The sequence below is a fragment of the Sesamum indicum genome, linkage group LG6 (assembly GCF_026168435.1).
Source record: "Sesamum indicum cultivar Baizhima isolate 11 linkage group LG6, ASM2616843v1, whole genome shotgun sequence".
Lineage (NCBI taxonomy): Eukaryota > Viridiplantae > Streptophyta > Magnoliopsida > Lamiales > Pedaliaceae > Sesamum > Sesamum indicum.
In genome coordinates this window covers 17598017-17625683 of record NC_142662.1, presented here as the reverse complement: position 1 = coordinate 17625683, position 27667 = coordinate 17598017, and the positions used below count along the sequence as shown (strand labels likewise).

General features: G+C 31.4%; 2 protein-coding genes across 2 annotated transcripts; one reads left to right on the top strand and one right to left on the bottom strand.

Annotated features, from left to right (window-relative positions):
• Positions 1-388: 388 nt before the first annotated feature.
• LOC105164293 (sulfated surface-like glycoprotein) lies at positions 389-1852 on the bottom strand. Its single transcript, XM_020694509.2, has one exon. The coding sequence runs from the start codon at positions 1446-1448 to the stop codon at positions 546-548; it is 903 nt and encodes a 300-aa protein (XP_020550168.2). The 5' UTR covers positions 1449-1852; the 3' UTR covers positions 389-545.
• Positions 1853-26900: 25048 nt separating this feature from the next.
• LOC105164429 (uncharacterized) lies at positions 26901-27639 on the top strand. Its single transcript, XM_011083082.1, has 2 exons — positions 26901-27479; positions 27604-27639. The coding sequence occupies exons 1-2, from the start codon at positions 26901-26903 to the stop codon at positions 27637-27639; spliced, it is 615 nt and encodes a 204-aa protein (XP_011081384.1).
• The last annotated feature ends 28 nt before the right edge of the window (positions 27640-27667 follow it).

Below are 27667 nucleotides of genomic sequence, written 5' to 3'. Positions count from 1 at the left end.
GTACAGGATGAAAAATATCACATCCGTGAATAACAGGACTAGAATTGTATTTTTCCTCCTCATAGAATATCAATGTGATTTACTCCGAAATAATATTATATTCTTTTTATTTAATACATATATGCATCCATGTATGAAAAATATCATTTAAGAAGTATTGATAGCGTATATTAAGCTCCTATTTGGGCTTTTGAATGAGCAATTCTCGAGCTTATAATATGTTAGTAATGACAAATTTATAAGTAAAGTGATCGATCTGTTCAAATTTTAATAATAAATTAAAAACTTCTACTACTTCTAAAAAAAACTTGTAAATTCCTAATATCTTGAAAAGTTTAGAGGGTCGGCCAAACACAGAACTCAACGTATCTTTTTGTGTGCAAGAAAATGGAGGAAGCATTTATCAATCCAATTTTCTATAATTACAGCCCAGAAAAATAGTCGCAAAGTACCCAAAAAATAAAAAAGAAGAGAAATTACAAAAAAAAAAAAAAATAGAAGAAAATTGGAGTTGATAAACGCCCGAAACGTAACTCCGTTTACTTTTACAATTTGTAGATGATCAGGAAACACGGTAACAACGAGCGGGTGTCAAATACAAACAATTCTCCGTTATCCCCACCAGCTGAGTCGTACCCGATTCGCCCTTCAAGCAGCGAGTCAAACCCCAGTTGCTTACAAACCCGACCCGCTATGACCCGGCAAACCAGCATGGCCCTCCGCCCTCTCCCACCACCCGCATTCTCATGAGCCACACCACTCCCCGAAAACGTACACACAGCCGCCCCTTTACCGCCGTGAAATGACCACGCGCCGCCGCAGGTCTCGTACGCGCCGCCTCCATTAGTGGTGGCTCCGAGGCAATAAAACCTCATAACCTCATTCCCATCTGCAACGCACCGCACGTGGTCCTCGCTGCCGTCGGCGCCCTTGGCTGCGCAGCTCGCCCGGGATTTCACCAATTCACGGTACTCCTCGAACCGGGTCACCGTCCTGGTCAAATTCTGGACCTTGAACACCATTTCCACCTGACCCGAGAAATTCTTCTCCCCCCAGCTGGTGTGGAAGATTATCTCCACCACATTACGCGACGGGTGGCCTTCGGGAAGCTCCACGAGCGACGGAGAGATTGATTCGGCGGTACCCGGCCTGGTTCTGATGGTGGGATGCGGGTCAGGTCCGGGTGCGGGCTTTCTTGAAACGGGTCGTTTAAACGGCGGCGCTTGAGGCGGTTTTGATGGCTTCGGCTTCTTGGGTTTGGACTCTTTGGTGGTTTCCACTACGTCTTTCAGACTCTGAAAGCTGTTTCTGCAGCTGGAGGAGTTGGACAACGAGCGGTGGTGATGGTGGTGGTTTTTAGGGTTTGAGTGGCGGTGGTGGTTGTGAACAACGACGTCGTCTAATGCTTTTGACTTGCATTGCAATGACTTCATCCATCCAGTCGCCATATCCCAGCCCCCTTCAAGCTTTCAGGGCCCTTTCTCTCTCTTTCTGTATTTATATATATACTACAAGTATATCTATGCATGTAAATGCGTATATATCCGTATCAATGCGTTTGGATACTAACAATCAGTGTGTGTAGTGCGTGTGAAATGGGGGTGGGGGGGGGTGAGGGAAGAGGGCTTGGAGCTAATGGAAAAACAGAGAATGTGGAATGGAGAAGACATGGCGCGATATTAAATGGGGAGCAAGCAAGCAAATATGACTGTATAACTCGATCAATATGTATGTATATGCGGATGAAATTACAAAAACACCCTTGTGATGGGCTCACAATTACCCATGCTTGGAGGGGTGAATGAGAGAAACAAGAGAACAGATTCTCATTAATACACACACTCTGGAAGAAAACAAGATCTCAGCGATCAATGATTATAAGGAGAAGAGAATCACAATTATGGTAAAATATTTGGTGGACCAACCAAATTAATAGAGCTGCATAGGGACAATTATGGTATTAATTACATTTGTTCGTATATTAGATTTAATTATATATATCGCTAATATGTCTGTATGTGATTGATCATTTTATTTAAATTGTGTATCAATAATATAATAAATATAGTTTATTTATTTTTTTATATAATTGGCTTTCAAATCAAGTGATAGTTCCAATATTATCATTAGCTATATTTATTCACTGACAAGAATTTTTATGTTGTCAAAATATTGAATTTATTAATTTTAATTAATTATAGGGATTACTATTTGTAAAAGTTATTGATCAGAGGTCTCACAATCATAAATTATTCATTTGAGCATTTTAATAATAATTTATTATTTATTTCTTTGAATGTATTTTTTAATTTAAGATTATTAATATGTTTAATCAAAGTTTTATGTCTTAATATATCAAGTCATTCAATAAATTTTGCCACACAAGCACCCTTTTTTTAAAAGAAAATAAAAATAAAAATTTAGATGAGTTTATATTATTTATTTTTATCTAAAATATTTATCAAATTTTTATTTCGTTAATTATCCTTTATCTTATTTAAGATTAGATAATTGTATAATAATTTATCTTTATTCAAGAGATTTAATTTTTTAAAAAAAATAAATTAATAAGCAACAAAATTCAAATTTATCTATTAATATTTTTCAAATTCAACTTTTTTTATTAAATTAAATTTTATACTTTTTCACCAATAGTTATTTCTATATTATAAATTTTAAATTACTCATAGTTTTTTATTCTATTTTACAAATTTTGTTAAAAATATAATTTTCGGTACTTTGCCACGAGGTACTAACTAGTTTATAAAAAAAAAAAAGTTAAATTAATCGTAGAAGAACATGGTGGGTTATATGGTCAGGTAATGATGATACAGTCCCATATGTTTTCTTCCTTAATCTCCTTTTATTCTACTTCTTCTTTCTTTTTGTACTAATATTGTCAAAAGAGTAATTAACGATTTGATCGAAAGTATTCCTTTTGCCGTTAATGATATCTCGTGTTTTACTTTGATTTTGAAGCTTAATTATGATGCTGAAATTCAACTATCATCATTTCATTTCAATCATTAGGTAAAAAGAATTGATCCCACAAGCATCCATTAATTCTCACTAGGGTAATAATTAGATAATTAATTACAAAGGTGTATTATAAAATATTTTTATTGACTTATAAATTGTGGAATTTTATTTTAAAAATAAACTTTTAAAATATTTGGATAAAATAAAATTAAAAAAATTATAACATGTAACTAATTATGGCAATTTTATAAGATATGATCAAAATTGAAGGGGTCCGCTACTTTTTTTTTAAAAAAAAAATAAGTAGGAAACTCCCTACTGAGTTTTAAAGGGTTAAATACAATTTACCCCCTATGATATGTGAAATAAGCAAATACCCTCTATAAAAAAAAAAGAATTAGCAAATTACCCCTTTGTGTTTCAAAAAGTGAAGCAAATTATCCCCCTGCCAATAGTTAATTTAGATAGGGTTGTAATTTGCTCATTTTCATAACACAGGGGGTAATTAACTATTTTGTTTTTCACAAGTTTTTTTTACTCATTTATCAAATGACAGGAGGGTAAATTGCATTTTCTTTCGAGTTTTAAAGAACTTTATAAGTTTATAACAACGATCTTAGAGAGTATTTAGCTAAATTTATTTGAAAAACATATTTTAAACTCTCGCGTCTTATGATTAGATGTTTAAGAGCTTAATTAAAGATATTTAATCTTATTTCAAGAATAAAAAAGTATTATTTAGATAAATAAAATGACCGAGTATTTGGCATGATAGACTCTTTATACTGTAATAATGATCAAAGAAAATATTAAACTATTAGAATTTAAAATTATACCAATTTATATTTGTGCGTCGGGGGACAATGTGAATTATACAAAAGGTAAAAATAAAATATCAAAAAAATTGTGAGAGCATTTTTGTCTATTGAATGTTAAGATTAAAGAGCTTAAATGATCTTATAAAAAAAATAGGTTAATCTTTTTTTTCAAAAAAAACTTATAAAATCTTGATCATCTTAATTTTCAAATTTTATAAACTCCTTAAAAAAATACCAAATAATTTTATATAATTTATAAGCATTCAAATATCTTATACGTTATTTTGAAAAATTTATAAATTCAGCCAACACTCTTTTAAGTTTTGATCATACAAACTCCTTTTTTATAAAAAATTTGTCAATATCTTATAAGTTTTTAAACAGCTGAATTACTGAAAATGGAAATCTGAATACTAATTGTGCATATGTATCTCCCAACCTGCATTATTTATATGGGAAATAATGTAAAATTATGCAAAATCTTTGGTACAAGGAAAGTACAAATAATCGAAAATAATGTAAAATATTTAAACAAAACTTTTGGTATAAAGGAAAGTACAAATAATTGAAGATAATGTAAAATTAAACAAAACTTTTGGTATAAGGAAAGTACGTACTATAATTCTAGGGTGAGCCAAATTGAAATTATCCAAGCACAACTTCAGCTTCGGTCCTCCACCTAAATTAGACTGCAGCTCAAATAAATATTAACTTTTTTTTCTTGTAATTAATTAAAAAAATTCGACACTAAAAGAAATATAATATTTTGTTATGATTAATTTTTATGATAGAAAGCAGCATCATGATTATACGGCGATGGTCCTAATGAACTAATTGTTCTAAATTTCTTGGTGTAGCTTGTTACAGGGGTCATGAGTGGAAAGTAAAAAAAAATAAAAAATTATGTCGAATACAAATTGATCGGGGTAAGCATCGCAATTAATCGTTGGTTTCGTAAATGATGTTAAAACATTAGTTATGGTTAAAATTCATAGCAAATGTTTCGGCTATTGCTAAAATAATGAAAAATGTTTATTAACTTTTGCTTTTGTTTGATGATGATAAATAATATTGATTTATCATGATTTTAAGTCATAGCTTGTTGTAATATCGGGGGAAAAAATCAATTTTTTTGTAATATCAATTCAATATTTTTGACGCTCCTAAAGTTTATGTTCACAATTGATGCTGATATGTGTCCTACATTGATTGCAGACTAGAAGCTTGAGAAGCTAATAATTTCCATAACCTTTTATTCTTGACATTCATCAGACGATACAATACCGCGAGTAATAATTAAAAAACTTGGGATGATCCCGACAAAATTTATCCAATAAACAAATAGAAAAAATGATGTAGAATAAGAGGCGGATATATTTTGGAAGCGTTTGGATAACCAAAAATTGAAAGTGTACTGTTTTACGTTGTGTGGTTTGACAGTAGAATTTCAAAGATCATAACTTTCGATTTATGAGAAGTTACGGAATGGTCTGCCTATCTTTTCGATCATCTTTTGGAGAAGAATCTAGCCCTCTTATTATTGTCATGAGAGTCTACTGTTTCGACCGCTGTCTACACATTTCTTTAAATATTTTTATTTTGGTTGATTTTAGTTAATTATATATTTTTTATAATTATTATTTTGGATCTGATATTTTATCAAGTTATTATTCAAATGTGAGGATTTTGTCCTTTTAAATAGCCACAAACTCTACTACGAGAGTTATTTAATAATAAAATATTTTACTTCAAATTCATGTTTTCAAAATATTGAAGAAGAGTTTTTTAATTTTTAATTTAATTTCGATATCTATTGTTTCGGTTCAATAAAACAAAAAAAATAAAATAAAATAATTCATTAGTCACTTGATCGTAAAAGATAAAAGAGTATTTCTTGGAGATGTGGAAATGAAAACATTAGCAACCACATAGGGTACAATACATAGTTGTCTGTGGTAGAAAAGGGACTTACTGGTCCCCAAGTGTTCGGTAGTTGAATTCCACGTCAGATCGCACAATTCACTGTAACACCCAACAATTTAATTTATGTCAAATTTTTTAATGATTTTTTCTTCTGACTTTGGATCATGGTTAATTTAATATAATTAAAATTTGTAATATTAATTAATTAATTATTGCCACACAACAATTATTAATCGTTTTGTAAACGACGCCAAAACATTAGCAATATTTTGATCATAACTTAATCCAAGAGGTGATTCTAAAAAAGGGCCAAACGATGTTAAAAATCGAATTTGCACTTGAAAAGTAGGTTTAGCCTACTTAATCCCATGGCCAAACACTATAGAAAAATGAATTATTCCCAATATTATAGTGATCATTAAATATTTTAAATCAATACTATTAAGAACAATCAAATATGATTGGTACAAAAAATTAAGTTTTTTTTTATCATGGTTAATGAATAGTTGCCATGATTTTAATTATTGTCAAAATATTTGTTGTAATTTTTAATTATGACTAATATTTTGGCCTTGCTTGTAGAAGTAATAATTTATAATCGTGTTGTGATTTGGATAAGGATACTAAGGTACCTAAAGGGCGTGGTATCATTGGTCATACGTTATATCAAATTTACTACTGTTCTTGAGGGATATAGTGGTGTTAGCTGGATAGCCAAAAATTCCAGTAGTAATGGGTGTTGTGGGGATGCAATCTCTTAGAAGTTTGCAAAACATATTTTGATAACCAGGTCTATTTTTGAAATCGAGTTACATGCGTTGGAAATGACTGGTACCGAGGCAGAATGGTTATGGGTTGTTATCACAACTTTCTATTGTAATTCAATCTCTTCCACTTATTGATATACATTATGATAGTCAAACCACAATTGCAAATATTTGGAGTCGCAAATACAATCAAAAGACCAAAAGATACATCCAAATTAGACTAAAGTCTATAAGGGCATTAGTGTCAGATAGAGTTACAGGTATTGATTTGTGGGAATAAAGGACAATGTGGTTGATCCTTTGACGAAAGGATTAGATTTGTCTCAAGTACAAAATTCAAATTGGGGATGGGACTGAAAATCCTTCAATAATATATCTATAATAGCAACCCAATCTTCTAAATAGAGATCCCACAAAGAAGGTTTAATGTGGTATTAACAAGTCATAGGATATGTCAGAGAATAAAAAATAGACAAAAATAGGGTATCACCTATAATTTTGGAAGGTGTTTATACTGCAAGTATATTAAGAGTTTAACTTTGAATGGGGCCAAGTCTATTACAAGATACTAGCAGTGCATCCATAGAGACACCCAACTAAGTGAATCCAATTGTTTGGCCGCAACTAAGAAATTGAGTTATTCCTAAAAGCATTTATGAATAGAATCTGGACACATAGCCTAAGTGTCAACCTTAAAGGTCAACACAAAGTCGATGGTTTGTTCTTACTGCAGACGTTGTCACACTCATAGGTTCAAATTCAAGGCTTAATTCTATTTGACCGGGTGATAGCTGACGTTAGATAACTTAGACACTAATTCAAACCGGAAGATACCATTGTTGAAAGCAAGCTACAAGAACTTAAGTTCAAATCTATGCATTTGTGAGGGAATGTTGTAATTTAAAAAAAAATTACATGTTAAAATCCATAGATTAGAAGTAAAAATTAAGAGATGTGGATATTCCACATAGGAAGATAATGCGGAATCAAAAGGGAATTGATATGTATATAAGGTAGATGTGGGGTGAATGTTCATACACTCAAGTTGTTCTCACATTGGAAGTTTATAACAAATATAAACTCCTTATATTAAGTTCAACTGTTCAAGTCCAAGTTGTGTTTGAAATATTATGGAGACTTGAGTGGACATGGAGTTGTCCCACACGCGGATGTAATTGCTTGCCTCAGATTTGGATTCCGGCATGGGTGCGGGCGTTAGGACGAATATCTCAATTTTAGGATATATCTTTTTGCAGCAGAAACATTTGAATTTAACCGGACATGAACAAAAATAGCCTTTCTTCAGGCAAAATAATTTTAAAATCTCATTTAAAATGGTTGACTGGCCGTTTTATAACTACCGACTGCTACCAGCCATTTTTGGTGGTTTTCGGCATGTTGGTTTCCGACGATTTTTTAAGGTTACCACTGGAAGTTTAATGTCCAGATGAATGCCTATAAAAGGGTGCTTCATTTTTCATTTTCAAACACACCTCAAACCAACAACAACCAAGTTCTCTCTTTTCTCTCTAGCTCTCGGATTTTCTTTAATTTCCAAAGTTTTAGCTTTAGTTTCGGTAAACGGCTACTGTGTGTTGTTCAAGGTGTTCACCAGTATAAGTGCTACACTGAACGAACAATAACCATCTTATCTTGGAAGAAGTATCACTGTACCTGAAGCACTTGATAAGGGGTGTTTTATTTCTTGAAGACAAGTAATTTTCCTGTGATTCGGTTAGTGTGAAATTTGGTTGTAAGATATTAACTTTAGTAATATGTTTTTAGTTAAGTTAATTAGTTGATCAGACATTTGGTTTTGATATCCCACAACCAATTAAACATCAATATAATTCCATTTAAATATTTTTCATGATTAAAATTTTAGCTATACTTGTAGAAACAACGATCCATAATCGTCGTGAAGCCGTAGTTAGTTTATATTTGACATAATTTTCTTCTTCTAACAATAGTAATTAACCATAGAAGGAAACTATATTTTTTTAGTGCTTCCAAATGAGACAAAAAAATTAACAATAAACCACAATTAGGAAATTATAATTTTTCCAGTGATTTCTCCATTAAATCATTTTAATCTTTAAATTATCAATTTGTAATTTAATATGATTTTTTGAATCCGATCATTTTAGTCAGAGGTTTTGAGTTCGAATATTACTTCCGCTCATTTTTGCAAAGGAGCTTTATATCCTAAAATATTTTAGAAAAAGAAAAATACATGAGTAGATCACTGAACGTGTTAAGAATATATAAGTTTTAAGTATATCTGCATCATAAAATAGAACCCTGATTTTATACCAATTTTTGAACGAATTTGCCTTTTAATGAGTTTATTAAAACACCCTTCAACTTTAAGCACATTTTATATTTTGATGCCATTATCCCATAATTGATAACCAACCCATCAATAAAAGAAATTAATTATTTATAATGTTTAAATTTTTTTGCACACACATCGACCATGCCGTGTACTGCTAGTGTACACAATGAGGATAAATTACATTGACACCTTTTAAAGTTAGACCAAAGTACACGACTCCTCCTGTCTTTTGTAAAATTATAGCTAAATCCCCTAAAGTAAGAGTTATAATTACAACTACACTCCCCGTTCAAAGGCAAAGACTACACAAGCTCCTCCCGAAAAATATTATACTAACAATCCTAAGGGGATGTAGACATAAATTTACAAAAGATAGGGGATGTTTTCGTAATTTAACCTAACAAATGGGAATATCTATATATATCAATGTAATTTATCCATATATATATATATATGTATGTTTGTATGTATACCTACTTGTTGATGAAATAGAAGAGAGTGATCATTTATGGAAATACAAGTTCCAAAAAAATACAATTTGATGTGTAGTCAGCCTCAAAGAACTGAATCAGCATTAATGCCCTCTCAATGTTGGGTTGGTGGACATATATTCATTTAGCTGCACTCCTACTTACATGTTTGCTCTTCAACTACTACTACTTGTATGTATATATATGTTCCCTGCCTTTCTTAGTTGTTGCTTACACACAACTCACAAACTGAGAACATTTTCACTTCATATATATATACATATAAATCTTTTAGGTAAGACTGAGATCTCAAACAAATTGAGTAGAGTGTTGATGATCAGATTGCCAAAAGTGAGTTTCTCTGCAAACTATATTCTTACACTTGTTTTCCTTTGCTATACATGGAAAAGTGGAGATGGTATCCACATACGCATCAGGAAGGATTGCGTCTACGAAATGTGTGCCGGCTAAGGTCTATATAATTGTCTAATCATGTGTAGAAATTGACGTACGTAGAGGTTAGGACGTATGTTTAACCCCATCAAATACCTTGGCAAAAATTTTAATAGCGACGTTCGGCCTTAACTATCGGTCACAACAACTGGTGATCTTTCGTTCATTAGTAACTACATTTACAAATGATATACATAGAATATACATGAACATATATACAATTAAAATTTTTCATGTGTTTATTTATTATTTAAAACTGTTACGAGTTTAAGGTTTCGTCCATGGTTGATTAGAATTAGATTTTACTAGGACTATTTAAGCGAATTACAACAAAAGAATATTACCTATCAACTATTCATATTAGAATACCTATAAAATATTACAAATGATCAAGTACTCTACATTTCAACAAAATCCACTTCAAATGACCTCTCATATATATATTTCATCTTCAATACTTTCAATTTCTTTTTTCCTCCCTTCTTCGGACATATTTTAATCGTTTTGAGGATATTTTTCTAACAACATGGGTGAGTCCCATGTGTTCCATCTCATGTCCCACAATAAAATAAACCATGAACAAATTATGGGTTGGAATCTTCTATAGGAGTTTGAAATGAAACATGTGCCACACATATGTATATATATATATACATAAGAAGAATAGAAAGAGAATGGAAACTGGCAAAAAGAATATAATATAAATACATTATTACATCTCAAAAGCACTGAAATTTAAACTAAGTATGGAAGCAGCAGCATGCACTGGTAGTAGTGAAATAATTTCTTCGTCTTTTCCCAGTGGCAAAAGGCATTTGTTTTCATTGGGAAAATGTGTCTCTACCTTCACTTCAAATCGACAACATTGGTATATGCAAACCCCTATTCATGCTCTATGACTAGCTACAATTGCTTTCCTTCATAAATTACAAGAGGCTTTTTTTAAATTTTGCATAATCATCTATATTTTTTTATTATTTAAACAATCGCAAATAATTTTTTTTTTAAATTAAAGACCGTCCAACAAATATTTTTTATAGTGAACTGTCCCGAGAGATATTTATTAGACCGTCATTACTTTTTTAGAGTATTTGTAATTTTTCAAATAAGGAGTATTTATAAATATGACAAATTTTTGGGAGACCCATTTAATTTTCCCTTGCTTTTTGTAGTTGATTTGATTGGTTTGTGAAGTACGCTTTCAGAATTATTGAATCAAACACACACATAAGGAGTTGTATTTAATTAAGTTTTAATGGATTAAAGGCATGGTAAATAACTATTATTACCCACAATTTAATAAAATCGATGAAAAACTCAACTTATTCACCAAGAAAATTACTTTTGGCAGGACTATGAGTTATGACATATTTTTTGACATGATTTTTAACCATGACGAATTTATTAGCTACACTCGCAAAAACCACGGTCAATAATCATCACGTGGTTGTGTCCATGACTTTTTACAACGACTGTTAAGTTTTAACTATGACAATTAACTATGATTAAATATTATTTTTTTTTTGTAGAATTTACATATATTTGTATATATATATATTAAAAACGCGACTTTTTGAGGTCTAATTATTTCTTCTTGGTATTGGGAAAAATTCAAAATTCTTTGACTATTGCATGGTTTCACTAAATGCTAGTCTCAAATATCAAAGGCTGCCATCTTTCAAGAATGTAGCTATTATGCTAGAATTTTATTTGTTTGGCAAACTAGGCCTTGCATTCTATTAAAAAAATTAATAATAATTCTGATGACACTACAATAAATAATATTATTAGCAATAACACAATTTTTTTTTGTAAAATATTAAAATTCGTTGCTAATTTCTGTCAGTAATGAATTTAGCAAGAACAATTGATTTTAGAATTTGATTTGTATTTTTTTTGCTAAGACCAGCTATGAAGTTTCGCAATATTAAATTTTTTTCTGTTTATAGCAAAAGAAATTTCATTTCTAATCTTTAAAATAAAAAAAAGTAGTTAAAATTCTTATTCTTTGCTAAATATCCTTTCTAATTTTTTTTTAACTATTGCCATAATTTGTTAGTGCGAAAATTTGCGATGGATAATTAAGAAAATCCTTGCAAAATAAATGTTGCAATGAATCTTCCACGACAGACAGACGCAGCAAAACAACCCATATTTATCTCTCTTTTCTGGGAAAAATGAAATTTCCGTGCACCATGTTGGATAGGTACTCAGATGGGGTATAATTTATAAGTCATTAAATGTAATGACACAATGATGTGAAATACCGATATCATTACACAAGAAAAAATATAATTCTTTATCGTAATTAATTATTTTATGGCGAAAAATAAAAGTGAGTGGTGGATACTAATAAATTACGGTTAAGTCATCAGACGACGTTTTTGCATTCAAGACTAAATATTAACGTTAGATAAAATTATGACAAATGTTTTGGTTATAGCCAAAATCATGACAAATGTTGATTAAACGTATACAAAACGTAAATTTTCGCATTAATTTTATAAATGTAGTAAATAATATTGATTTTTAATGATTATTCATATTGTCAGAAATAATTCACTTTTCCGTATTATGTTTTTGTAAGAATTTAAATTTAATCAACCTTGTAATTTACATGTGAATGCAATACTTGTATGTGCATGCACTAACATTCTGATGATAGAAATCGATCTAATTCCCAAAACGGATAGGCATATATGTGTTAGTTAATTTTTTTTTTAGAAGCATCTAATCAATTATACAATTCATTAAATCAGATATCAAGAATTAAATTTATACAACCAACAGCTATAAATTAAACATAAAACTTATTAGAAAACAAGTCATATATATATATATATATATAAATAATTCAAACTTAAATAAAAAAAAAATAACTTTTTAAAGTGGAAAAGCTTGGTGCCCTTTTGTGGACTTTAGGTAGTTCCAACTTCTCATTCAAGAACATTTATTTGGATTTAAGTCATCCCCACTTTATAATCTTTTAGGTCAAGTTTCTTTTAAATTTTGTGAATTCTTGTAATTAAATCTAGGGTGGTTCTGTTGATAAGGCAATTTTGGGTTTGGTGCCGACTTTTTAATTTCTGCTTTTTATTTATTCTTTTAGGGGGTGTGTCCTCATTTTATATTAAAAATTAATTCTGTTTGAGACGAGGCGAAAGAGTTAAACCACTTACAATAACTACAATTCTAAGGTTTCAAAAAACTACAAGAAATATAACACTTAACTATGGTTAATTATCATAGTTAATAATAAATATCTGTAACAAATAGTTATTAAGCACAGTCACGCAACGATTGTTGGTCGGGGTTTTTGCGAGAGTGTAAAAAAGTCATGATAAATATTTTTATCATGACTCTTAACTATGACAAATAATTTTTTTATGATGAGAAAGCTAATTTGTTGTATTGTTTTAATTAATCATGATTAATAATAGTTATTTATCATAATTATTAGCCATAATTATTAATGTTGTAGTCAATAATATTTTTTTACAGTAAACCCTATTGATGATGAACATCGACAAGAATTCGCTTTAAAATTCAGGTCCTGTACCTCTAATTAACCAACAATTTGTTGGTAGTGGGGGCCTTTTAGTTTCTAACCTATATTGGACATAAAACTAATTCTGTTGCGGAGCGGGAATGAAAGAGTTAAACTCAAAAGAACTGTATAAGTACTCTAAGGTATCAGACCCTAATCGTCGACAAGAATTCACCTTAACACTACAAGAAAATAGCTCAATAGCTACAAAAAAAAACTGATGCTAACAAGTAAACAATTCGTCGCTAAATTTATCAGTAAAAATTTTTTTCATTACCAAAAAGTAAATTTCTTGTATTAATATTTTAAATTAATAACAAAAATTTTTTACTTACTAATTAACTCAACGTGAATTTATTTCCATAATTATTAAGCCATTTTTTACAATGTAAAATTCAGCAATTTGTTGGTGGTGGGGACTTTTAGGGTGTAATCAAGAATGTGGGAGGGGTTTGCCAGCCTTTGACCTCACGCATGCAGAATCTATTGGAATCCCAGTTGTGTATCTTGGCGTGCTGCTACGTACCTCTGTGTATATATATATATATACTTGTCTCTTTTTATTCCTTTTGCCTCTTGCCTTTATTTCATCCTTAGTTTGGACAAAAATTGCTAATTTCCACACCAATGAGAGAGACAACAACCTAAACATTGTTGGGGAAGCCCCATAATTTTGTTTCCTGGTTGTGCTCAGTTTTTGTTTTCTCCTGATATGGGCAATTTACATCTTTCTATACAACTGCTGCATGCATACCTACAAGAAATTACTACCGGAAAGCTGTAATGCATGCACATATATATGGATATCAGACTGTCGGAAATTTAACTATTTCACTCAAAAATCAATTAATATTTAATATTGTTTTATAAAAATAAAATGAGTTATTCCGGACACCGTAAATCACCATGATTTAAGAATTCTGACATAGCGAGTTCTCTCTTCTCTCGCAAAAAAATTGAATCATATCCTTCCTTATTTTTATAAGTTGAAGCTTAGTAGAAGCAACACAATATTATATTTTCTACAAGTGAATCAAATAGGTCAAATGAAACACTCATATGCTACTACTGAAGAAAGGGCTAATTTTTCCTCCAATCAAAAGTACTTAACGGCAACGTGCTAGGCACATGACCTACATCGTTAAATTGTGGATGGAAAAGTGCATGAGGACTAAAAATTGCTAATTTTTGTAAGTAACGGGATTAAAAAAGCTAAGCCCATAACAAATGAGACCAAAAGTTACATAGGTCTAACTTACGAGACTAAAAATATTATTTCCCCATCTGTTGGTAATTAACATTTACCACGTTTACTTTTAACTATGATAATTAACCATAAAAAAATGATATATCTTCTAGTGTATGTCTAACACGTCCCCTGATGTACACGTTGGGTTCTTTTTGTCAAATTTTGACGTGAAACTCTTTTTTTTTTCATAAATAAGGGGGCTGGGGTGGGGTGAGATTTGTACCTAAAACTTCTTGTTTGGGCTTAGTTTTATACTGTGTTGAATGACCACTTTATTTAAAAATTTAAACTGTTAAAAATGAGATCTAATATCTCTTAACACAAATATTGCTATACGTAAATCTTAATTTTGATTGGGATACATTGCTCAAATATGAATATCCTATAAAAATCATATAACAAAAAATATAAATATAACTGGTAAATAATTTATATAAATACAAAAATACAACTAGAAGGAGAACAACATTTATTTCGGCTATGGGTTAAAGGAACTACAGAACATTGTCAGCAATACAAAGTCGAATCATGCTTGATGGGGATCCACAAGAAAGGCATTTAAAAGACAAAAATACCCTCCACAGAATTTCAAATGCCCAAACTAGGATCAAAGATTTGTGTATTTTTATTTGAATCAAGATCGAGTGATGATCAGTATTCACAACCGGTAAACATTCAACACTCAAATGGTGGAGACTTCGACACGTGAATTCTCATAAATACAGATATTATGGACCTATAAATACTCAAGATTCAACAATCTCGAATTCAAAAATCAATCCTAATGCAACACGATTCCAAATCTTTCTACCGCGCATCAATCCTTCATATGCAATTGCTATCCCTCCTTCCTTCTGAATATTTTCTATTAGTCGACAGTCGAATTTCCAACAAGTGCAAAATGAAAAACTTTTTTAAAAATAAGCGCGACGAATAAACTAAATTACTAATTTATATAATGAAATATATATAATCCTCTGAAATATGAGAAAACTGTGGGTGAAAAACAAGCAACATTCTTAACAACACGACTAGCATAAATTGACCAAACAACAACCTCTTAAAACACAAACAAAAATTTAAGCATTTATGTCATTTGTTGGTGTTCTGCATCAACCTACGTACCCCCATGTTCTCTTCTATAGATATATGTAACTTGACGATTGTTTCTTTCCCCACCCTCTTAATTACTACAGAAACCTGTTTTCTTCGTTTATTGTCTGCTTTTGGAGATAATGTTAAACCCCATCATTTTTATGGTCCCATTTTTATTTATTGTCCTAAATTTAAATTAATTTTCTCACATAAAATGACAATATATTTATATAATTCTCAGGTCCTCTTTAAATTTGTGAAATCTCACAACAGACAGTGCAATGATTGTGTGGTTTGTTTTACTCGTAGGCTGTGTATCATTTAAAGAATTAGTAGAGATCGACAGAAGTTTGATGTGATATATATATATATATATATATATATATATATTAATTTAAAGACAACTTTGGAAGCACGAACTCATTAATGCATTTTAATTAATTAAAGAGTTGGGAATATCGAATTTCAAATGTGAGTTAAATATATGTGAGCCACCTTCTCCAATTAATGCATCAAAATTTTATAATATTTGAGCCATAAATGCAATTAAGTATTCACATATATATATATATATATGTATTTATTTTTTTTCTTAGAGGTAAGCTGTCAAGAACTTGGACTTTGTGCCAGTAACTAATTAATAGGGTAAATTAAATTGACATATACTCAAATTGTGTCAAGATACATTTACGCTATTTCTTTTATTTTGTTTTTTTTTTTTTGTAAAATTACAGTTACAAATTTCTGAGATTATAATTGTAATTGCCACTATAATTCTTATTTAAAAGCAAAATTTACACACTTTCTGAAAAATATTATATGTAGCTCTCATGAGTATAGCTGTAATTTTACAAAAAAATAGAGAGTATTTATGTATTTTTTACCTAATTTTATAGAGTGTTAGTGTCATTTATATAATTAATGATTGATATGTGTAATCCATTTATTGATTTTTTTTTCTAAGTCATATGTAGCGGCCAACTTATAATTCGATATATGTGATAATGGGAGTCATACTAAACAAAAAAAAATCATGAATTCAGATAATGTATTGGGTTGTTTATATTTTTCTTTAAAATAAAACGCGCATGATTATAACCTTTTTGGTATAAATCCAACATCAAGAATTCCTTATAATTAGGGTAATAAATCAATTGAATTGTGAAAAGCTGAAGTATGGGATGTAGAATTTAAAATGTGGAGTCCAGAAATGCTCGCCACATGATTTATGTTTTCTCCAATACTTGAGCATTCAATGCACGTACATATTTAAGACTCGAATACAAGACTTTTATAAAAAAATCTTATGCCTGAGTCGTAAAACACCTGATTTATGCATATGTGGAGCTGTTTAATTCGTTAACCCCCCAATCAAATGATTAATATGGACAAACTCATGCAAATACAAATTAATTATGTATATATACGTGTATGTATATACAAAAAGCTATCAACCGTTGTTTTTGTAAATGAGATCAAAATATTAGCTATAGTTAAAGACCATTATTAAATATTTTGGTTATAACGGTTACGAAATTCTTATTTTTGGTCCCATAACTTTCAAAAAATAACATTGTTGGTCCCAACACTTAATGAGCCCCACGTGGTCTTTTTTGTTAAATATCTAATGAAAAGGTACCATGGGACAAAAAAATGTTGCTTTTTGAAAGTTAAGGGACCAAAAGTGAGAACTTCGTAACAAATGAGATAAAAAGTGAAAAGATCCTAAATTATGAGATAAAAAAATATTATTTTCCTAATTTATAATAATGTTGAAGTCATAGTCATTTATAATATTCTCTTTTTTTTTTTTTTTTTTTTTCTAATACTTTCCAGCAATCCTATAGTAACAGGATTTGGTGCTTGTGGGGGGTTTTGGCAAAATAGTAAATTAAGGTGATGGATTTTTACTTAGAGAAAATGCAAAATTGAGTTATGTATAGGCACCAACATATGTTTCCCACTTGGATGAAAGTTGCAAAACATTATTGATAGCATGTGGTGGTTCATGTGGTCAACACATTTCTGATTGGTGGGGAATTCAAGAATTCAAAATTCAATTTTTATTATTGTCCACGAAAATAACTGCATCTGTAATGATACGATAGCTGGAAGAGTTCAACTTTTCTATTATTTTATCACTATGTTTTCTACTCACACTTGAATTTTGGTCAAACTCTTCTATGTTTCACAAGCTAGCTTTTAGTCAAGAAAAAAATATATCAATTATTATTGTTATTAGGGTTCATTACATTTAAACCCTCTAAAGATATAAATTTTGACTTTTATGTAAAAAAATTTAAATTATAATTACGTCCTGTTTGATAATTTTACGTTTACAACTGTATCAGCGAAGATATCGTAAAATTACTTTACACTTGTGATGGAGTAATGTATTATATATAAAGTCTAAATAGTGTAGTTGTAATAAAATATTATTTTTGAATTAATTTATTTGATAAAAAATAGTTGTTGATAAATGAAAAAATTAGTTATATTATCGATAATTTATAAGGAATGCTAAATGAATTAAGTATAAAATTAGAAATTTATGGATCTTTTTTGTGAGGTAAGCATTTTCTATTAAAACCCTAACAAAAATGCTGCAGTTGTAAATGAAGAATTTTTGGAGGCGATGCAGATACAATTTCAAATTTTTTTGACAGGGTGTATGTAATTTTGCATTTTATGATGGGGCCTAAGTGTAATTAACCCTTACTACTACTATTATTATTATTATTCTAAAAAAGTTTGATGTGTGAAGTTCTATAATGATGTAGGCACACTATATGGACAAAATGCATAAAATCCCCCTATATTTTAAAAAATTTGCAAAAAAAACCCTCTTGTTATGAGAATAAGCTAAAAGCCCCCTTGTATTTTGTAAAACTCAGCTCAATCGTTTCCTCTCTATTAAATTCAATTAACAATGTTAATTTTTTAAAAAATAACCGTTATACCCTTACTTAGTATATATTATTTCTTATTTTATGATCGTTGAATATTTTTTGATCAAATACTGATCGTTAGATTTAATCAATTCATTTTAACCGTTAGATTTTTAAAAACTAACTTAAAATTAATAAATATTATATATATATATATATAATAACTACCCACGCCCCACCCCTTTCCCCCACTGCCATCGGCTGGCGGTCGGAGAACGCTTGAGCATCTCCCGTCACAACTACCACCGTTCGACTCGCCGTATCACGACCGGTCCAGCCATAGTGCCCATGTCATGAAATTTCTCCGGACTCGCCGTCTCACGACAGGTCCAGCCATAATGCCCATGTCATGAAATTTCTCCGCACACGCCGTCATGGCACCCTTGAAATCTGTTGGTTCGCCCAACATTTCGCCTCCACATTCTCTCTAAAATTTTGGTGGCGTCACGATGAGTCATCGAGCGCCACATATATCATTCGACTCCCCTTCATGATGCAAACATTTCCCCTCAAATAATTTAGGATTTCATCAATTATAGACGTTGGGCTACCACCACGACCACCGAAGCTTTCTGCTAACGGTTCTCCGTCACTGGAGCGACCCACGGTCGCGGACCACCACCAATCACTTCGCCTCTTCCTTGCGAATCGAATGAGCCCCCTCCCACCGATTTTCATCAACTCTATGCATAGATCTCGATTTTTCGATCGCCGGCCGCCACCAATCGCTCGCCTTCTGAATTTTTTTAATTTTTTAATTAATTTTAATTATATTAATTAAAATATATTTTAGTTAATTAAGAATATTTTAAATAATTACAATTATTAAATATTTTAACTGATTAAGAATAATTATAATGATAATTATTATAATTAAATATATATTTTAATTAATTAAAATAATTTTAAATTTAACAGTTAACAAATAATTTTAAAAAATGACTATGAAACGCAGTAGACGCGCGTCTCCTCTACTTCCTATTAATTGCTAACAGAATGTGGGTTTTTTGCTGATTAAAATAAAACAGGAGAGGGTTTTTAGCCTATTCTGAAAACAGAGGAATGTTTTTTGCATACTTTCTAAAACACAGGGGGGTTTTATACATTTTGTCCCATACTATATTTATTGCAAACAATGGGCTAGCTTGAGTGACTTATAAGCCTAACATCTCGCCTTTCTAGTGAAACGTTTTTATAAGAACAAAATCGTGAAATTTATATAAAGTCAGAGTAGACAATATCTCTACAACGAGGCGCCAACCGCGTCGCACGTCATATCATTTGGCATCGTGATGGGTAATTATAATTCTATGTGCCTGTCCATGTCCTTCTTCTAAGGCGACTAATGTTATAGGCTTACGTCTCACATTGATTGCAAATACAGAGTTTGAATGATTTATAAACACTAAAAAACCTATTTTTGATTAGCATCTGTCACTCTTATATTTTTAAATACATATAATTTTAAATCTATATAAATGCATTTACTTTGGAGGTGCGTCTGGATTCATAGATTATAAGTCATGATTTTCAAATTCTTTGTAACAAATGATTTGGATTTGTTTGAATTAATTCTAAATTCGGAGAATTTTAAATCTTTGGACTTTCATTTTAAAATGTATTTTATTAAATAGTGATAAATTTCAAATTCTTATAATATAAAATTATTTTTCCAAATTCATCGTTCAAATCTAAATTTGAATTATTTAAGAAAATTAAGCGAGGTCTTACATTTTGATTTGCTTTTATTTTTCTGGGTTGGTGGACATGACACGTATTGGACTGAAGCCCATATCTGGAAGCCCAACTGTCTTATGCATTGAAAAAGCCCATTTTGGGTCAGCCCAATAACCCACTTGTCCCTTAGTCCATCACTCTACCCTTATTAAATAGTGTTGGGAAAAAAGGAAAAAAAATTTAGGTCCTTTTGTTTTAAGGATAAATTATAACAAGCTCAAAATTTTTCACGTAATTATAAATATTTTTTTATTATTTAAAAAATTATTAATACTTTCATTATGTTTGGTCACATTATGTAAATGTTGAATGGAGGTTTGAAATTGTTAACTTTATACTTTTTTTTCCTAAAATATATAAAAGAATAAGGAAAAAAAAATCTCAAACGAGGTAGATGAAAAAATCTAAAAGCTCTCGTAACAATTGTTCACTTAGTCTATAAAAATTTTAAATAATAAATCAAATTATAGTGTATATTCAAAAAGACATTTGAGTCAAATAACCACAAAAAACGAATGAAAATCTTACAAAAACTAACGAATTATCCATGGAATCACCATCTTCCTCTACCCTCCATATTATTTTCTACTATATTCCTCCGTTAATGTCTTGACCTCTTCAATCACGGCCACCTCATCTTACAGGACGAAAATCGAGAAGGAATAAAATATGAATAATAATAATATAAATAATAATATATTTTTATAAAAATAGGTTAAATTGTATAAAATTTCGTATGTTTTAAAAAGTCGGCTAAAAAATTTTCTTTCTTTTAAAAATCGGCAAAAGACCCCCTCTCTATTTTATTAAATATAGCCCAATTGTCCCTCTTCATTAAATATAACTAATATCGTTAATTTTTTTACAAATCACCATTATAATATTATTTCTTATTTTAATAACTGATAGATCTGTATTGATTATATCAAAACTGACAGATTTAACTAATTAATTTTAATCATTGGATCTGAAATTTATAAAAAAAATCAAGAATTACATATATTTATAAAAAAAAATATCATTTAAAAAAATAAATTAAATAAAATTAAAGCACCCCCACCGCCACCCCCCTGCCCTCTCCACACCCCCCAAACCCCTGCCACCCTCCCCAGCCCCCATCCCCACCCGCCGCGACCCTCCCCACCTTCTATCCTCATTGTTGCCTCCCACAAAAGGGGACAACGGCGTCTGGACGACTCGCCGTCACCCAAATTCGCACTGTTTTGAACGATGGTGGACGCCCTCAATTTAACGTCAATTTTTTTAAATTTTAAATTTTAAAATAATTACAAAATTATATTAATTAAACTAAAACTAATTCATTGATATTTTTAACATAATTAAAGGAAAGTTTTAATAATAATTATAAAAATTATTTAAATTTAAATAAATTTATGTAAATATTTTTAACTAAATAATAACCTAAATCATTAATATTATATAGTATTTATAATATTATATAATTATAATTCAAATTATTAATATAATATAATTTCTATAATATTTATTTAAATATTATAATTATTAACATTTACATTAGTTAAGATAATTTAAATTTGAAAAATGAATTTATTATTAATTTTTATACTGTGATTTTAATATAATATTTCAATTCAAATTATAAAACTTAAAATTTTTTATTTTTTTTTCATATTTTTAAGTAAATATATTTCAAAAAATATTTTATCTTTTGGTAGATGAAAAATGCAAAAAAAAAAATTTAAAACAAGTAAAAATATACATGTGAAATATATAAACACTATGAGGGTATTTTAATCAAAAGCACTAAAAAACAAAGTTAAAAGCAGCTAAAAAATACCCCCAAATGCATAAGAAGCGCGTGTAATGCACCTTGTGTTAATTACTAATGGAATGAGTATTTTTTGCTGAATTTTACAAAATACAGGTAGATTTTTAGCTTATTTCAAAAATATATGAAGGTTTTTAGCTATTTCAACAAAATATGGGAGAGTAAAATGCATTTTAGTCAATAAATATATTACAATAGTTCTATTATTAGTTGCAATGCCATAGTAATTAGAATTCATTACGTATTTAATTTCTTTCTTTATTATTGAATGAATATTTTTTCTTTAGAAATCCTAGATTTCAGCATAGTTAATTAGTTTAATCTAATTTAATTTTTGATTAGTTTGTCTTACATCAATTGCTCTTTCTTCTTCGATTACATTAATCATAATAGTTAATAATAAATAGTAACAACAAATAGTTATTAATCAAGACATGTAAGTCGTTGGTCGTGGTTGTGCTAGGGTAGCTAAAACATTTGTTATGGCTAAAAGTCATGACAAATATTTTTACCATGGCTTTTAGTTGTGGCAAATAGTTTTTTCATGATAAAAAATTAGTTTTTTACATCGATTTTATTTAAGCATAATTAATAAACTTATTTACCTAATTTTAGTTATTAATATTATCGTCAATAATAATATTTTTCTCCAAAAATATATTGTACACACATCGAGCTTTGTCCGTCTCCTATTGTCATTTATCAGGCCCAGGCCATGACATCTGATGAAATTTCACTATGCAAAGAAGCTACCATATACAGTGATCCATGGAATTTTACAAATCGTTAGAGGTTGTTTCCTAATGAGATATGAGTTATATAGGAAATTTTAGTCCGGATTCGATCTGGTTAAATTTAAATTTATTGTATGGCAAGTGCAATATGCTTGTTGTGTGATTAGTATACAGTTTAGGAAAAATAATCAATTAAATAGCAAGTATAGTACAATTACTTTGTGATTGATTTGATTCGACCAAATCTGGTCCAAATAAGAATTTTTTGAGTTATATATGCTTATTTGCTAAATAGAAAATTAGGGCCTAATTTTCAACTTTTGGGTGAGTTATTCCGACACATCTGAACTAGTAATAGTTTAGTATAAGTTACTAATCCTCTTCATCAGGGTTCAAAAATAAGGAAAAATGCTACCAATAATCCTCCTGATTTTATTGATTCCGAAAGTTAAATCACCGCAGTTTGTTTCTCAGTTTCGTCCTATTAGCTTATGTAATGTTATTTATATAGTTGTGTCAAATGTTATTGCAAATGTATTGAGTGTTTGTATAGATTCACTTATCTATGTAGTTCAGTCTGATTTCCGTTGGTGGTCGGCTTATTATGGATAATGTCTTATTTGATTATGAATGTAACAACTATTTGAAAAAGTAAGAGGAAAGGTAAGAAGGGTTTTGTTGCATTAAAATTTGATACTGGTAAGGCGTACGATAGAATTGAATAGGCTTTTATTGAAGCCACTTTGACAAAGATTAGTAATGAATACCTGTGTCGGACATTGTTCATATGATTTTGTTAAAATAATATTTAAATTTTATAATTTTTTATAAATGAGATATTTGTTAGTTTTGAATCTAAAGAAATTAATTCTGAAATCAACTCGAAACAATTCCTAATATATAGTAAAATTCAGACAAAGTAAAAATACTAAGTTTAAATAATAATAATAATATAATATACATATATTAAAGTAATTTTAATTAGTCTTTCTAATTTTTTATCTTGGTTCTTGGTAATGTGTTCTTCTTGCTCCCCTTAATGGATTTTGTATATCAAAATTGTTCTTGTTTTTTCTTCTTGTGCAGTCCACTTTTATTCTTCTGACTTATTTCAGTTGGGATCTCTTCATCTTTGTTATCAATCTGAACTTTAGTGTTGCCTTTCTCACTCGGAAGTTCTGTGTTTGATTCATCATCTTGTATTGCTTTAGCTAATGGATGTATATGTTCAATTACCTCTACTATGACTTTCAATATGGAAAAACTGCTATTTAGCCCCATGTGATATTACAAATATGCAATTTACCCCTTGTATTTTTTAAAATGAAACAATTTATCTTCCTGACTGCTTCATTTTAAAAAATAAAGGGGGTAAATTGCTATTTTTTTTTCCATAGATGGGTAATTTATTCATTTATAATATCACAGGAGAGTAAATTGCATTAAACCCCTTTCAATATTGGTTACTTCCACCTTTTTGTTGACTGCAGTGAGGAACTACTGAAATATCTCAAAATTGTACAACTGTTTTGCTGTCCGTAAATAGGAGTTCTCAAATTATGTCATATGTCATCATTGTCTACTCCAATATCTTGCAAATATAGTCATGACAGATAGGTGTTGCAAGATTTGCAATTTCCGTAACTGCTCCGCAAAACTGCGTGGGTAGACGACGACGTTTTCCGTCAAACCATGGACTCTCGCAATTCTATTCCTTCTCTCTCACACACATCCACTCCAACAGCCGGCGAAGATGGAGGCACTCCGGCCGGCGACGATGACATCAACGGTGATGGGGGCTGCGACGATGAGAGATGTTGTGCTGTTTTTTCAAACGTTATAAGGCTGTTAGAGAGTGGATCGAACCCGGCGATAGACGCGAATCAGGTCACGATTGTAGATTTGGTCGGTGACAATGATTGCTTATCCTTCATGGAGAGGGCAGAACTTGAATCCATATCATTCAACTTTTTGGAGTTTTTGAAACTTGCTCACACAGTTATTAATTTTGGCGACTTGCAATCGATGGAGGCTCTTAGAGAACTCAAACACAAGTGGACTACGCGCTTTGGAGAAGAAGCTTCGAAGAGGTGTTTTCCGACTGTTATGGCGCGACCTGCTACACCGATGGTTAACAGGGAGCGGAAAAAGGAGAACCCAATCGGGAAGATGAACAGTTTGTAGGAAACTACAATTTTCGATCAGACTGCAGGTGATCAGATTCTGATGACTGTTGTTTGCCAGTTGGATACTGCTAAACGTACTACTGATGTGGGAACGCATGAGGCTGATGAAGCTGCTGTGGATGATGTGGCAGTGGCAACGAGCGAATTGGCTGCTGATTTGGCAGCAGTAAACGGGACGTGGAACGGTCCTATGACGTGGAGTTCACGAAATATAACATGGCACGAGTTGGGAATGATGTGGTAGTGGATGGGGATGTGGAAATGGGCGCTAATAGAGTTCCACATATCAATAAGATGAACACGGGTCGTGCTGATGTGACAGTTGAACAAAATAAAAAATTCAAGGTATCTGCTCCTACTCGTATATTTGTTGGCAAGCGTGTTCGAATTCTATTGTTGACGACAAAATTGCTGATGCTTTCAATAATTCCTCGCGAAAGACTCTCTTATATATCCCGCCTACTATACAAAATGGTGAAGTAGTAGTGCGACCTACAATGGAATCTATTCATAACGGTTCTATTAAATGAAAAACTATTGTATTTGGGTATTTTCATATAAAAAATGCCATATTTTTATGATGTCAAAGAATTTGCCTTGTCAGTTTGGTCTGGTTTACAGGAGGTCAAGGAAAGGAAGAACAGATTTTTCTTCTTCCAGTTTAAAACAGTTGTGTATATGGAAGAGGTAATTGAAAGTGGACCATGGTTATTCCAAGGACAACCAATTGTGCTACAAAAATGGGAACCAGGGATGGTGATGCAGAAACTAAAGCATACGCAAGTTCTGATGTGGATTAAATTGAGACATTTACCGATTGAATTGTGGATAAAGGAGGGCCTAAGCACCGTGGCTAGTGGTATTGGCAAACCCCTATATCCGGACGCGATTACGAAAGCATGCACGAGACTGGACTTTGCTCGTGTATGCGTCATGCTGGATTTGAGCTCCAAACTTCCAAAACATATTATCATCATGACACCTGATGAGGAAAGAGGCGAATCACCGTGTAAAATTGATGTGGAGTTTGAATGGGTCCCACTCAAATGTACCAGTGGTATGACGTTAGGTTATTCGGCCAAGAATTGTGTGCACAACAAGCCACCGGTATCTGTTTACATTCCTAAAACAGGACCATCCGAACTGCCACAACTGCATGATCGGGGGATGAGTAGACCAACACCAAATCGAGAAGCGGATAAGTAGAGAGAAGGACATACCACTCCTAGAATGAATGCAGGCCCTAGTCAAGAGGAGAAGGGTAAGGTGATTGTAGTATATAATTAATTTAATACTCTACATATGCTCGATGATACAGATAAATTGTCTGGGGGTTCTAAGCATAGCAGCCCCATGGCAGGTGACCCATGTTGAATACAGCAATTTGGAATGTTCGTGCCTGAACAAACGAAACCATCAGCTAGCTGTAAAAGATCTTGTTGCTGAGTTCAGGTTACATTTTATTGGTCTCTTAAAAACTCGTATTCGCTTACATAATGTTACGTATATTCAGACCTGTTTGATGCCTCACTGAAAATGGTTCATGGATCTTGTTGCTATTGGTAACCGTATATGGATTGCTTGGGATGCGAATCATGTGGATGTTAATATTATCGATGTGGGTCCCCAGCTTATACACTGTCGGGTCACTGTTAAAGCTTTACATGAATCTATTGCTTTTTCCGTTGTGTATAGTGCTAATGGTGCCCCTGATAAAAGGAACCTATGGATTGCTCTAGAATCCTTAGCACCATAATGTGTGGATATCCCGTGGTTGGTGGGAGGAGATTTAAATGCGGTCAGGGACGAGAGTGAGGTGTGTGGCACATCTGGCGATATTAGGTTAGCGATGGAGGAATTTAATTCTTGTATCCAGAATTCCACCCTATTACCATTACCTATGCAGGGAGAATGGTATACATGGCCTAACAGGAGCACTGGTCCACGAAATCTTTGGAAGCGCCTTGATAAGATGCTAACGAATGATACATGGACAACGAGGTTCCCGAAGACTCTCTATATATGCCTCACCCCCCGAATGTTGGATCACTCGCCTATGGTGATACACGGGGACAATCAGCAACAGTTTAGAGATATGCTCCGATTTGACAATTATCTCATACGCTCACCAGAATTTATACCTGCTGTACAGAGTATTTGGCAACATGAGATAGTAGGTGCCCCCATGTTCTCGATCACAACGAAACTTGAAGCATTAAAGCATGTCTTTCAAGAGCAAAGGAGTAAGAAAGGGAATTTATCGCATAATGTGCAGTTGGCAAAGGGATTTCTCGACGCGGCCCAAAACTTGGTTAGTTCGGATCGTGAGGATAAACTATTTCTTTTTCTGGAGCATTGTTGTCGGGGCACGACGGCGCCAAGGGCTCCTGGAGCCATGGCGCACGGCGCGACGCTCGCCTTTTCGAAAGTTGGCGCAAAAATAACAAATAATCTATATATTTATATAATTAGTTAAATAAGACATATAAAACAACAAATTCAACATAACAAAACTTCATATAAGTAAAATGACCAATGTTGAACCATTGAAGGATAGCAAAAGTCATAAAGGTTCAAATAAATCCTAAATAGTTTATCAAAAAACAAATAAGCCTA

Coding starts and splice junctions, on each gene's coding strand:
- LOC105164293 (XM_020694509.2), bottom strand. CDS start 1,448: ATGGCGACTGGATGGATGAAGTCATTGCAATGCAAGTCAAAAGCATTA.
- LOC105164429 (XM_011083082.1), top strand. CDS start 26,901: ATGGAGGAATTTAATTCTTGTATCCAGAATTCCACCCTATTACCATTA. Junction 27,480..27,603: donor CGACGCTCGCCTTTTCGAAA/GTTGGCGCAAAA, acceptor GAACCATTGAAG/GATAGCAAAAGTCATAAAGG.